Below are 15,071 nucleotides of genomic sequence, written 5' to 3'. Positions count from 1 at the left end.
TGCCTGCGGCACGCTAACTAAGCCGGCACGGTGATCTTTTGATTTTCCGCGTGCGGGACACTTTCTTAATATATGGATATGCTTAAATCCCTTTGCCTTTCCACATGGATAAACAAAACAAAAAAAAATATCTCTAACAAAGATATTATCTCTATCTCTAAAATCTTTGATCTGGAAACTGACTTTTTTTGACAATAACGCACGTCATGTCGTGTCATAACTTACATCCATTCATTCATCAGCTGCTTTTTTTGTTGTTGTTGTTGTAGATTGTTTTTAGAAATTTGAAACTGAGTTTGTGTTTGTTTTAATTGATTGAAATGTTATTCAACAAATATTCTTTAATCATAGCATGCTTATATGTGCAATGTGAGCCGTAAGAATCATAAAAATAGACATGCGTCTTTTATATATACTAGTATTTATTAGGTGTATAGCTGTGAGTCAACAACAGGAAAATTCGGGATTTTGCGAAGCCTCAAGAGAATGTAGTAATCAAAGCAACAATGTAATGAATCGAAGACTATTATTTTACGACGTGAACCCTCTGGAAGGCTTCAATTTACGCCGAGATGTGTATATGAGGTTCGCTATCCTGTTACACGAGGCACAAAAACACGGCAAAAGAAAGAACTGGTTTTTAGTTCTGCCGCCTTTTCAAAACCTCATCCACTGGCGATCCAGCATAGCCGACAACGACCCATTGCCGTGGTCCACGTTTTTTGATGTTTCATGTTTAAAAACTTTTGCACCAGTTTTAGATTTACATGAAGTTTTTATCCAAGAACCTAAAATTGATATTGATGTATTATATATGTTTCAAGGATTCGATGATCCATTTGAAAATGGCATCTTTGAGGACAAATGGCAGATAGTTAATAATTGTAAATATGACGGCAATCTATGGGGCTTTAAAAATATTACAGTGAAAGAAGTTGTATGTGTCAAATTTCAAGGACTCATTGGGAAGTTGTGGGAGGTGCTATCATTGCACCCGAGTGCAAAAAAAGTTATGGTGACTCACGGGGAGATTCCTCTGCATAGTAATTATGGATCTAAAACATATTGGGATTGCCGTAAAAGCATGAACTTTAACAAAGAACTTGTGGAAATAGCACAGAAATATATTTCTAAGAATTTTGACTGTGAAACAGTAAAATGTAACAACTATGTTAGTGTGCATTGGCGAAGACAAGATTTTGCTCAGAGCAGAAGCCGAGATGTACCCTCATTAGAGGGCACTGTGAAGCAGCTTGATAAAATAATTAAAAAAGAGCTGAAAAATATCACAAATATATTTATTGCGACCGATGCATTTACATATGAAATAGATGGTCTGGAATCCAAACTCAATGTTTTAGGTTATGAAGTATATCTTTATACACCAACAGAATTGGAATTGGCCAACTTCAAAGATGGAGGAGTGGCTATAATTGAGCAAATCATTTGTTCTCATGCTGCTTATTTCATTGGTACTCATGAAAGCACTTTTACATTTAGGATTCAGGAAGAACGAGAGATTATGGGTTTTGAAACCAATACCACCTTTAACAGGCTTTGTCCGGACTCCGGGTTTTGTGAGAAACCTTCAAAATGGACTGTAGTCAATTAAATTATGAAGATTAACAATTCTATAAGCAGCCGATACATTCGCTTTTATGAGTATTGTAAAAATCAATAATTCATTTAATCATTTAAAGCAACCCTAGGCTCGTGACATTCATGGCTGAAGGAAATGCAAGGCAAAAGCCTTGAGCTGAAAAAGTTAAATCAATTGTTGAACGAAATGAAAAAGCCTTGAGATGAAAAAGGGGATTTAATCAATTATTTTTTGTATACTGTGACCACTAGATCAATCATGTTAACTATTGTTTAATTTGTATGATTTAATTTAATTCAAAATGCATAATAATTTTATTGATAAGGCTATGAAAAGTTTAATTATAGACAGATCTGATAATATCACAGGCATCATCCATAATATGGGTGTTGCTCAATGACTAGGAAATAAATATCCAACTGCTGGGCAAAACCCTCTGCTAACCCCTTCCACAAGTGTATTCATATATTTTTATGTGATATAAAAATCTGTAACCGAATCTCATGTAAAAAAGGATGCAGAGTCTAAATGGGACACTTTAAGCAGGGTTGACCAAAAATAAATATTGTAGCATTTCACGTTACTTTTACTCCATAATGAAAGCATTTTATCTGTATTGTACTTTTGAAATTCCTTAAAAATCTACTCTGTTATTTATTAAAAAAATTAAAAAGCATATTTTAAACTTTACACTATTTGGCATTAAAAGAAAGAGACAAACATACTTTAGCTTAAAGTATGATTTAACTTTTTTATGAATAACAGGGCAAGTGTATTAAATAGTTTTAAGTAATATACTGTAGTTTATTAATTTACCAAAGATTTTAATAAATTTTATTTGACATAAATTATGTGATATTCGTTCCACTTCTCATTAGATGACGTCAACATTAGTTCTATTATGAAATCCTATGTATATAAAGGCATGGAATTAGTAGGTACTCCGTAAGTACTTATTAAATCCATGAGAGGGTGTTACTAAAAACAACCAAACCAATGATATAATTTAATGGAATTAGCAGGTACTCAAGAAGTAAGTACCTACTTACAAAATCTATGTAGATGTAATTTAATTAAAATATTGGCAGCACCAACGATTCAGGTCAGTGGGCAGTACTAAGCACTGACAGTTTTGACAGCAACGACTGACAGTACAGGCTAGAGTTGCCAAAAACGATAGTATTACTACCGATACCAGTCAATGCACTAGCGACTAGCGTCATAGTAATCATATTTTAGCACAGGTTTGTTTAGGTGTTAATCGCGGATTTTTACTCGTCCGAGTCCACCATCCTATTATTATCTTAATTTCTTACATCACATTATAATATTTCCATGATAATGCTTGTTTCCAATTAAGAAAAAAATACAATATGGTAGTGTGCACTACCTTAAAAGTTTAGATATGTCATGATCATGACAAATGTCTCATTCCTTTCTTCCGTGTTCCTACGGTGTATCGTGATAATATTATTCTTGATCTAGAAAGTGGTATTACGCTTTGATAATCCGTATATCAATTTCTTAAGAAGAAGAAAATATCAATATTCTTAGGAATTGATAGTCGCTACGCTATCAATTCTAACGAAACCATAGATTTTACCAAATATCGATTCTATCCATAGGTATCGATTTTTCGACTAGCAAACTTTCGATTGACGATAGACAGTCGCCTATCGTCGAGTGGCATTACATCACTATCTGTCTGTGCTAACCGCCGCCGCCGTCAGCCACAGTCTTGTTTTCTGTAACATAAAAACTTGTTTAACCTAGAACGATTACTAATAAATATGTGTCTGTAGCTTAGAGGACAAGCATATTATTCCAATGCAATTATTTCGTGTGTTATTTACAGTGTTGTGTTAACGATAATTAGTGAATTGTGAAAATTGGATTGGAATTTAGCTGAAGCATACCGCTGCCCAATAACTAAGTTGGTGAGTACTAACTTAGATCTTCGACCCGTATTTGTTACGCCAAGTTTCAATGGCACTGAATCCACATATAATCTGATATAACTTGCGAAACTAAACTATGTTTACTCAATGTAACTTCGCAATAATTTTATAATGAACTCTTAACTTAATGCATTCGTATGCAATGCCCTTAATATGCTCTGTTACTCCCGGTCGTACTTAATTATGCTACTTGTGCCGTCTAATAGTGTCCCCATATTTTTTCATGTACAGATAACAGCAAGATAACTCTTCCTGCAAAATTGCAATGTGAGATAAGTAATCGTTTAAAAAAAAATGTTATTACCTACTTTACAAAGTTTCGCAAAGGTACATTTTGACAGATGACGTCATTAAGTGACAGAACTCTTATTTACGTTACGTATTACGTCATCTCGCATTTTTAGGGTTCCAAAGTAAACAAGGAGGGAATTTTTTTTCAACTTTGTATATCAACATAATGAAAAGATTATCAGTTTTAGAATTAGAATATAATAGTAAAACACTGTTATTATAGTTCATTATAAGTGGTATAATATGAAGCGAGGCAGAGGGCACACCCCTATTATTTTACAACAAGCTGCGCTCCGGGCATCACTGCCTTGGGAGTTTCGGGATAAAAAGTACCCTATGTGTTATTCCAGGTTATTTTTTAACCGTGTAACAATTGGTGTAGTTGATAGAGCGTGAAGAGGTAACAAACTTACTTTCGCATCTATATTATTAGTTGGGATACTTATGCTGTTTCAGGTTCAATTATGTTTATCAACCTATCAGTATTCTGATAAAAATGATTTTTCAATGTTTATTAACTTGGCACTTGACAAGGAAAACAATTAATTTTGTATGAAGTAAACATTTAATTCCTAAGCCTCTTTCACACGGGAGTAAAAACTGTCCTATGTGGGAGGTTTAATTAACTCTCGAGAAATTCATTCAGCGTTTCAACTACAGTCTCTAATGTCCAAAATACAATATCACCATATAAAACCACGCTTGTGACCAAATAAACTTATTATAATGATGATAAAATCTAAAGATATTCTTGTATTCCATTAGAACACAACTAGCTTTTAGGTGGTTCCCAGAGTGTTGACAGCTGCGGCTGCGCGATCATTACAATCCATCAATTTTCTTGAGGAAGGAATAATTTCCAAAACCACTCTTGTCTCTGGTAAAATTTGAAAAATTCTAATGACAGTGCAACCGCTGCGGTTGAAAAGCTCTGCAGACCACCCTTTGGTGGCTACGTCCGCTCATTTATTATTATCAAAAACTCAGTTTCCAAGCCACTTATCGCTATGCAATCTATACCAGATTTTAAGTAAGATCATCTACACTCCGAAGTCAGCATATAATCTTATCCAGTCGATTTTAAAGTCATGATGAACAAGCACACAGACATAAAAACATACAGGCAGACAAAAAATCTAAAATAAAATGTTTGGCTTCTATTAGTCCCATAAAGACCCCCAAAAATTCATTCAGCTCTAAGCTGCTAGGTAGTGTGCTATAAAATAATACTGGCGGCCCCTCCTGGCTTCGCTCGTTAAAAACATAATAAATTATAAACCTTCCTCAGGAATCACACCATCTATTGGAGAAAAGCACATAAAAATCAGTGCAGTTTATCGTAAACAGACAGACGCGGCAGAGGACTTTTGTTTTTAACCCCTGACGCAAGAACACGGGTGTTATAAGTTTAACGTGTCTGTCTGTATATCTGTCTGTGGTATCGTAGCTCCCAAACGGATAAACCGATTTTCGTTTAGTTTTTTTTTTGTGTCATCTAGATAATTTTATCTCGAGTGTTCTCAGCCATGTTTCATGAAAATCTGTTTAGCCGTTCAAAAGTTGTAGCGAAATGAATATTGAATGTCGGAGGTTTTTTAATTTGTCCAACAAATAAACTTGTATAATAAGGATATTTCACATTATTTCACACGCGCTAAAAAGCACTAGTGCGAACGAGGCTTTACGCAACGTGAATCTTAAATTCCATTATGATGTCGCTATAGCTACCTAAATTTTCGTATAAAATATTCACTTATCGTGGAATTTCTGACAGTTACTCATTCTGAAGGTCACGTTACGACATTGATATTGAATGATTATGCCGGCTTTTCACTGTCGGCAAATAGTTCGGCGAACTTTGGCGATTACGACTAGGGTTGCCATCCGTACTATGTAATATAATATCGTTTTATATTTTACCCAATTATACCTATAGAAAAAATTTTTAACTGTCATTCAATAGTTTAAAATTTTAAAAATTGATTCCAAATCACCATAGTCGTGCGGTAAAGATCGCAGAATTTTTAACATATTGACATTAAAACTATATTAAAATTTCTTATTCAGAATGTACGTGGCATCCCCAATAAAGTCATCTTGTCCGACTATAAATTTACAGCGACCATGCCAAACCCAGTAATGTGCGCGGTGAAATCGCACTTCATAACTAATAACATTTTACGAAAAAATAAATAAGTACTTTTTTATTTTTTTTCCATAAAAATACATATTTTTAGTACTATTTTGAAATAAATACGGCGAATTAAGGCAAAAAAGGTGACAACCCTAGACACGGCATACAATGCTGGTTTTTCATTGCGGTAAATAAAATCTCTCATACAAACTAAGCAGTGTTCATTGATTCGCGTCGGCGGCATCGGTCGAGATTCAGCTAGTGTGGAGTCAGCGTTGTTATTTAAACAATCTAACCATGTTTAGCATTATAAATTAAATAATATTATTTTAGGAAATCACTTTCGCGTTTAATAAATATTTCACTTTAGAATGTACACAGGTTTGAACTAATATTTCGATTTATCATCAACATAATTGAAAATGGATGTATGGACGTGTTCAAATTGACGCGAATATTCGCACGAGCTTCAGCGAAATATACGCGGGATAGCGAGCGACTGATTTTTCGAAATGCCGTTGAACTTGAACCTTGAATTATTTTTACTACAAGTAAGTAATTAAATAATTATCATTGCGTAATGTGGGTATTAAAGTGTGAAACTCTCCAAATGTTAAGCGTTGAGTACCTACTCATGACCCCATTTTTTTATTCTTCTTTTCTTCCTCCCATCTTGAGATTCTTCTCAGCTTCCTATTGAGAAATCAAACTTTTTATTTTTCGCGCGGGATTCGCCTCAGTTTCGGATGTTAAGCGAGCGTGCGAATCGCGCGGATTCGCGACCCGTGTCGCGCGCGGGTTTCGCCTCAGTTTAAAACGAAGCTTTATATGGCTAGATAGGCTTGTTCTACACGCCATACACGCCATGTACCACCATAATCATATTGTGCCATATTTAAAGCAAATAAATAATTTTTGATTTTGTTGGTGAAAATTATTCGCCGAATTTTGGCGGATTCAATGGTTTTTCATTGCAGCATAAACACTCTCATACAAACTACACATTGTAGGTTCATACGTGTCGCCATCTGTCCGTGTTCGGCGATAGTCTGTATGAGACCTTGCATAACTATATTTTTATCTAGTATGATAAACATAGTTCCGTAATCATATCAACTTAGATTTAAATTGTTAATCTTATCTCATTAATTTAATTATAACTTGCTAGATGTTGCCCGGGGCTTGACGTCAGGCTGGCATGTTGTAAAATAACAGCCGAAGGTTTATTCCGAGCCCCGAATGCAGCCAGGTACACGCAAAGATAAGAGAGAGAGAGACATATTATAACAACATAAAAATGACAAACAAACATAACCAATTATACACCTGACCCTTCCTCAGGAATCACACTATCTATTCGTGAAAACCGCACGAATATCCGTGCAGTAGTTTTTGAGTTTATCGCGAACAGACAGACAGACGCGGCGGAAGACTTTGTTTTATAATATATACTTGACGATCATCGAAACATAGGAAATATGGACCGATGGCTGGCTTATTGCCGAAGCAAACACTTCGATCTCCTAGATTGAATAATTATCACATTGTCGTATGTCCAGGGCCGAACTATGAGCTTGCTGTCTGCCCCGGGAGTGACGCAGAGCAGCGCAACATGACACAACGTGAGGACGCGCTCAAATTCGAGCAGGGCCGCATCAAGGCGCTCCAAGAGGAGCGACTGCACATACAGAAGAAGACATTTACGAAATGGATAAACTCGTTTCTTCAGAAGGTACGTTGTAGCGTTTGATTGTTTGCCGACTGTCAAAGCTGTTGTTTTTAAAGAAATAAATAAATATAATCGTATAATGAAATAAATTCCAAATGTTTTTAGGAATACTTACAATAGAGAATCTAAAATTGTAGCTAACAATTATATGGCTAAATTATAAAAGTGCAGAAAATTCTATTAGACTAGATACTAATTGTGCGTCGTAAGTTTAGGCCAATAAGGTTTGACGTAGTGAAATTAGAAACAATAATTTTAAAAGAAACAAAGGGCACCCTTTTCATCGACCACCACTTGCTACCGGTGAAGGAAAAACATCGTGAGGAAACCTGCACACTTGTTGTATATTAACTTGGTCTGTGAATTGAATGTGGAGAAGGCAATGGCAAACCACTCCATTGATAATGCCAAGAAAGTTGTTACATGTGTTGTTGTTCCATGTAATGACGACGATATCCTCCTTCAGAGTCGTATATCCTCAGCCATGAGGATATGCGACTATGAAGAGTGTTAATAAACATTCGTCTACTAACACTCATTATTTATTATTTTTTTTTTTTATCATGATGCCCACGGTAGACCAGCGTTGTGGTATATACCACGACAAATGCTGAGGGGGGACCATTTTGGTACGCAAAATTGTTATAGGATTTAATGTTTCTGTTTTTGTAATGTCTGTCGATCTTTATTTGTACCAAATAAACATTTTTACTTTCTTTATTCATTCGCAACTGATGCCATTTTTGCAATTTATGAAACGGCCTATTTATTCCTGTGTCTACGGACCACAGATTATACGATACGTGATCAGTACGTGACGCATGGCTGGTTTCCCGTTGTAAGTGTTCAAGTGAAGATAATGGATACAGTTAATTGTTGTGTAGCATGCTTGCTATTAACATAATGCCGGCTCCACACTGCCGTCGAACAGCTGAACTTTGGCGGATTTGATATACATTGCTAGTTTCTAATTGCGGTAAATGGAAGCGAAGAAGCGGTGGTGGTGTAATGGTTAAGACGCCCGCCTGTGGATCGAAAGGTCCCAGGTTCGAATCCTACTCGTTCCACATGAGTTTGTATACCAATCTGACTTATGTATAGTAGTTTTCATCGACCACCACTTGCTTCCGGTGAAGGGAAACATCGTGAGGAAACCTGCTCACTGGTTGATTCTCATTAACTTGTGTGTGAAATGGAGAAGGCAATGGCAAACCACTCCATTAATAATGCCAAGAAAGTTGTTGTGTGTGTTTCATTTCACGTAACGACCACGACCACCCTCAGCCACGAGGAATACGACTATGAAGAGAAATGAATGCATTCATACTAACTACACAATGTTCACGCATTCGCGTCGGCGACTTTGTGTGTCCGAGTTCGGCGACAGTGTGGAGGCTTAAATAATGTTTAGAGACAGAAGTTGCGTTGTAATCTACTAGTTGACGATAAAGTAGGAAAGTGGACCCTGGGCTACGACGCTCAACGGCTGAGGAAGTAAGCGGGAAACGCTCAGATGCGAGAGAGAGGTCGTGTTGTTTTGCAGTTTTGTCTAGCGATGCGTCGCTGAGAAATTAAGTGTTGTCGAGAATTTCCTCACTTGAAAAGTATCGTAGATTTCCATGAGAATTTCTGTTGCGATTCAACACAGCCTTTGCAGCTGATAACAAGCAAGCAGCTACAATAGCATTTTCAAGAAAGATTTACGTCAGAAAAAAATCACCGACGAACCTTCAAGTTTTAATGATTTTTTTTTACTGGACGGTAACAGGCTACGCCCCTGTACGGTTACAGGGGCGTAGCGTGCTCTAGAAGGGTTCTGTACGAAAATTAGTTGGGGGGCCCAAATGAAGGGTAAATATTTGTTACAAAAGACGCTTAACCTGAAATTGAAATCGTAATTTGTCTTTATCATTACTGAACTGAAAACTCTATAGGCAAATTAGGCACGTATGACAGATTTCTTATACATATATGTTCTTTGCCCATGAAACATGAGATTAAGTGACATTAGGGACCCCTGTATCATTGTTACGATGGTAACTAGACTTGCCGCCGCGCTTCTGGGTCAATTTTGTGGCCGTCCCGCCATAACCCCTTGTGGGACGCCTTTTGCCCCGGAAATCGGTGATCATTATGGATACTTTTTTATTTTTATTAATTAATATTATTAATGATCACCATTACGTATTTCGCTTGAGGAACTTTCGGTGTTCGTTCGTTCAAGCTGTACACATTGTATAATACATCTGTATTGATATTATTATGATTAAAAAATATATAAATTTTTTTTTTTGCTACCATTTTATATGTGTTGGTCGTGTCCCGCGTTATATAAGTAACAAAGTCCCGGAGGCCGAGCTGGGAAATCCCGGAAATGCCTTTTTTTGAGTTGACAGGCCTAGCGCCGCCCCCTGGTTACTCGGCGTTATAGCTGGGGGCTGCAAATGGCCCTCGCATAAAGGCATCTGACATGACTTACGACTATCTCCCGATATCGTTTATTATTTCATCATCAGGCACGCATGGAGGTCGACGACCTGTTCACCGACCTAGCGGACGGGAGGCGGCTGCTGAAATTGCTCGAGATCATCAGCGGAGAGCGGTTACCGCGGCCAAACTCCGGCCGGATGAGGGTGCACAAGATCGAGAATGTCAACAAGAGTCTCAGCTTCCTGCACACCAAGGTGAGTCTTTGATAGATAATTCTTTATTTTTTTTTAGACTTTATTGCACAAAATACAGTTAGTAAAAATACAACCTGGGTCCACGCACTCATCAGTCTTTCTCTTTCTCATCGAATGTGTTGAATGAATGACGACCTCGCTGGCGCAGTGGTAAAGTGCTTGCCCCTGAACCGAGAGGTCCCGGGTTCGATCCCCAGTCGGGTCATGATGGAAAATGATCGTTTTCTGATTGACCCGGGGGTCTTGGATGTTTATCTATATATGTATTTGTTATAAAATTTAGTATCGTTGAGTTAGTATCCTATAACACAAGTCTCGAACTTACTTTGGGGTTAACTCAATCTGTGTGATTGTCCTATTATAACTATATATAACTAACTAACTATAATGAATGAAAAATTGATTTGTTATGTCTATATAGTTCCGAATCTGTGGTGAAATAGTCCCAGTATGGGAGGATTGATCAATCGTCTGGTGCTCAAACAGGCGTCCCCAAAAGCAATAATAATTCGTTGTGGGAAACAAGGATTTGAACTAAAGATGATAATACATACGAAATTGAATCATTGTAATAAATAAATTTTACCAGTCCTTAGAATACGCAACAAAAGAATAACTGAAATTTTACTCCGATTCAAAATCAAATCATTCAGAAATTTGGCCTTCACAGGCACTTTTTCACGTCATATTCTAAATTAAATGATGTTTACCAAAGCTACAAACTACTAGCCACTGCTGCGAAGAAATGCCGAAAGAAACTCATTCAAACAGTGTTGGTCTCTATCATGCCAGAAGGGCTTACCATTTTTTAAATATAAATTTATGTATAATTTTTTATCAGTAATATAACAATGTAAGCACACAATAAAGTACATGGTCAAAAGGTATACTGAAACATATTATGATTGTGATCAGGTGCTGATGAACGGAAAAAAAAGCCTTTAGGAACTGAAACTCACGCGTGCGAAGCCGCGGGCAAAAGCTTAGTCTATCTATATTATGTACTAGATTGCCCGGGGTTTCGCTCCCGTGGGAATTTTGAGACAAAATATAGCCTATAGCAATCTTCTCTAACAACCTTTTCTAATGGTGAAATCGGTTCGGTAGTTTCGGAGATTACCCTCCTCAAACATACAAACTCACAAACGCTTACCTCTTTATAATAACAGTATAGATAGATGTATCTCTAACGTCTATTGGTGAAAATCAACGTGAACATTGTGAACATCATTTATGTTTGTATAAACTTTTGGGAATAAATTGTTATAATGTTTTTTTTTTGCATCAAAATTGTTGGATAAATAAGAGAAACCACTGTGTAATATTTATTTACTGTATTTATTGTAATGCAAAAAATTACACATAATGCACTTCACGATCGTTTCGTGTTAGCAAATACCTATATAGATAGATGTAGTTTTGGCGCCAAAACAAATTTCGTTCGACCATAAACTATTAAAAAAAAAATACAATCTTCTAAGACGATTCAAATAAATTTTCTGTTGAGTTGGACCATCCTGAGTCTGTATCACCTGATACAGGTGATGGTCCAGCTAAACTATACGAAATAAAGAAACGATGCCTTAACAATAGTTGTTTAGCCTGATTAGCATTTCCTGTTGAAGTATGAAAGTCGAAGATCTGGAACACCTGAAGAAGATTCGTAATGGTCCAGCTAAACTATAGGAAATATACAAATTACGCGTTAACAAACATTTTAAGTCAGATCTTCTCTTCTCTGTACAGTTAAATTTCTCTAATAATTTTGACTCCTTACCGAAAGTTGTTCCGCCACGCGAACGAAGTCGCGGGCATCAGCTAGTAATAAATAATTGGGTTTCGTTCACTCGAATACTAACAAAAATATGTTGCGTGGTTTGAAAGAATAAAAGTTAACATACGCGGAGTGCGACTTTGTACACTATGTAGTGAAGATTTATTAGTTTGGAGTGACGTAATAATTCATCTATATATAGGCATATGATCCACTCCCGCGCAAGACCTCCTAAATGACTCAAAAGTATTCATTAGTCATTCGTGATAAGATAATAGGTATACCATTTTGACATAATTATTTCCTTCCACGATGGTCTGCGAGCAAAATCCTTACATATTATAAGAAGTCCCCTATGACATCTGTCTGTGTGAACGCAACTGCCGGACGGATTTTTGTACGGATTTCAGTAATAGATAGAGTGATTCAGAACTAATATTATAAATGCGAAAGTTTGTGTATGTATGTTACTCTTTTAGGCAAAATCTGCTGGACCGACTGTTATATAATTTGGTACATGACAACACAGAGTGCTTTCTATACCGGAATTCCCACGGGAGAGTAGGTCCCGGGGCGCAGTTAGTTCTATATAATTTCGTCTCCACCAACAAGCCCGCCATACATATAAACGTGGCTTTCGAGTTCCGCAATTCTTGGCTGACTCTGTCTACCCCGTAAGTGATACTGTTTATGTAACAGTTTTACTACATGTATGTATATCGACTATAAAACATAAACATTAGCTCACAAGTCAACAATGATTAACATTTTTTCCTTGATCTAAAAAAAAAAAAAAACACTTAAAATATTTGCACATTGATAAGTGTCCATATACTAAGTCTGTTATTGGTCGGGACAAGGCGCTTCCCGCCATAGTATAACGCCTTTTAAACTGATCACGTCACCATGGACAGTCATAACGTATTTTATTGAACCGTTGTACAAAATACGATTTACAATGCATCTACTTAACACGAACGTCTACCGGCATAAAATAAATGAATATTACTAATAATAAACATAATATGATAATGATTTTTTCGTGATTGGTTTCAAGTCCGATCAGCTGATTAGCCAATTAGTGTCCATATATTAGGACGAATCACACAGATTGAGCTAGCCCCAAAGTAAGTTCGAGACTTGTGTTATGGGATACTAACTCAACGATACTATATTTTATAACAAATACATATATAGATAAACATCCAAGACCCGGGTCAATCAGAAAAAGATCATTTTCCATCATGACCCGACCGGGGATCGAACCCGGGACCTCCCGGTTCAGTGGCAAGAACTTAACCACTGCGCCACCGAGGTCGTCAACAAATGTGTCGTCAAAAAGGGATCATGACAATGCTTTAAAAAAAAAGACAAAAGTAAAATCACACATTTTTTGACTCGTCCAAACGCTCCGTACTAAACAAATACTAAATTATGCACTAACGTGACTTCACCCAGTGGTGAAGTCACTCAGTAGTAATATCTAAACGAAAAAAGCTATGTTCATTCGACAGCTACCTTAAATTATTAGCGATGGTATATTACCTATAGTGATAAAAGTGTTTGCAAATTTTTAAGTTTCTGTTGAGTTTATAATATATTTTGAAATTAACTTTCCAACTTTAAATGTTCTTATAATCCAGCTGCATTGTTACAGTCTATGAATTATCACAATGATCTTAAATATATCTATTTTTATATAGAACACACATATGTTTTACAATTTTCTGATCTTGTCGTCTATCAGCACCTATATAGCACCCGGAGTTTCAAACCGCCGAGTTTGCAACCAGGAATATGGTATTAATTGGTATTATTACGGACACATGTGGTAGTATTCACATGTGGATTTTTTAACGGATTTCCTTAACCAACTTTGAATCATCTATATACATATAATAAAACTGTGAGCTATGTCTGTACATAGGAGATATTACACACTCTCTTGCACACTCAAATGGTCAAACCGGTGGCGGCGTCGTGGATCGGTATACTGATGGCTCAACCACAATAGGTTCCCTATTGTGGTTGAGCTTCGCGATGGCTGATTCATGCGTCAACTCGTGAACGGGTGCTGCCGGGGGGAACTGGTCAGCTCGATGTTTTATTGAAAAATATTTTTCAGTATACCTTTTGACCATGTACTTTATTGTGTACTTACATTGTTTTATTACTGATAAAAAAATATACATAAATTTATATTTAAAAAATGATAAGCCCTTCTGGCATGATAGGGACCAACACTATTTGAATGTGTTTCTTTCGGCATTACTTCGCAAAAACTATTAGATGGAATTTGATGCGGTTTTCACTATTGTATAGCAAATGGTCTACAACTGTGAATTAGAAAGATGTTGAATAAAAATATTAATATTATTAAATATTTTTTATTTAATTAACTGAAACACTATGTAACTTGACACGTATTTCTACCAGTTTTTTAGAGAGAGAGTGAGAGAGAGAACAATAAACTTAGTCATTTTTGTCTCATTTATAACATTGTCTGTGATAAGTACGTTCCGTTACGTTCAACAGAATTCAAATCTTCATTCAGCATCCAATTAAAATCTGATATAGGTTTCTTAGAACTTGAAATATTGACAAAAATGATTTCTGAGCGGAGCAATATACTAAAAGCGGGCGATGTATCTGGCAAAAGTCACTATATATTATTGCAGTATATAATTGGCGTATTGATAGCAACTCTGTTGTGTTCAGCGTATAAGGAAACATACTAGCTATGTAACAATTAAAGCAAACATGTATATTGTTGTGATTTTTAACACTTTTGTGCACAAAACAACGAAACGTTTAATAAAATAACAGCCTGCCCTGGCCCCGCTCGGGTAAAAACTTAGTAAACTATACAACTGAATACCTTCACCAGGAATCACAGTAATT

At 36.3% G+C, this 15,071-nt stretch overlaps 2 protein-coding genes across 3 annotated transcripts in view; both read left to right on the top strand.

The window, feature by feature from the left end:
* Positions 1 to 200: 200 nt before the first annotated feature.
* On the top strand, positions 201 to 2,451 carry O-fut2 (O-fucosyltransferase 2). Its single transcript, XM_053767115.2, has one exon. The coding sequence runs from the start codon at positions 398 to 400 to the stop codon at positions 1,610 to 1,612; it is 1,215 nt and encodes a 404-aa protein (XP_053623090.1). The 5' UTR covers positions 201 to 397; the 3' UTR covers positions 1,613 to 2,451.
* An 852-nt stretch (positions 2,452 to 3,303) lies between these two features.
* Positions 3,304 to 15,071, top strand: part of kst (karst) — a 97,954-nt gene continuing 86,186 nt past the window's right edge. For both annotated transcript variants that reach the window (XM_053767094.1, XM_053767092.1), the window contains exons 1-3: positions 3,304 to 3,537; positions 7,543 to 7,715; positions 10,229 to 10,396. In XM_053767094.1, coding sequence (XP_053623069.1) covers positions 7,596 to 7,715; positions 10,229 to 10,396 — 288 coding nt within the window. In that variant the 5' untranslated portion in view covers positions 3,304 to 3,537; positions 7,543 to 7,595. The remainder of the gene's footprint in view (positions 3,538 to 7,542; positions 7,716 to 10,228; positions 10,397 to 15,071) is intronic.

The sequence above is a fragment of the Plodia interpunctella genome, chromosome 30 (genome assembly GCF_027563975.2).
Source record: "Plodia interpunctella isolate USDA-ARS_2022_Savannah chromosome 30, ilPloInte3.2, whole genome shotgun sequence".
Lineage (NCBI taxonomy): Eukaryota > Metazoa > Arthropoda > Insecta > Lepidoptera > Pyralidae > Plodia > Plodia interpunctella.
This window is presented reverse-complemented; position numbering and strand designations above follow the sequence as displayed.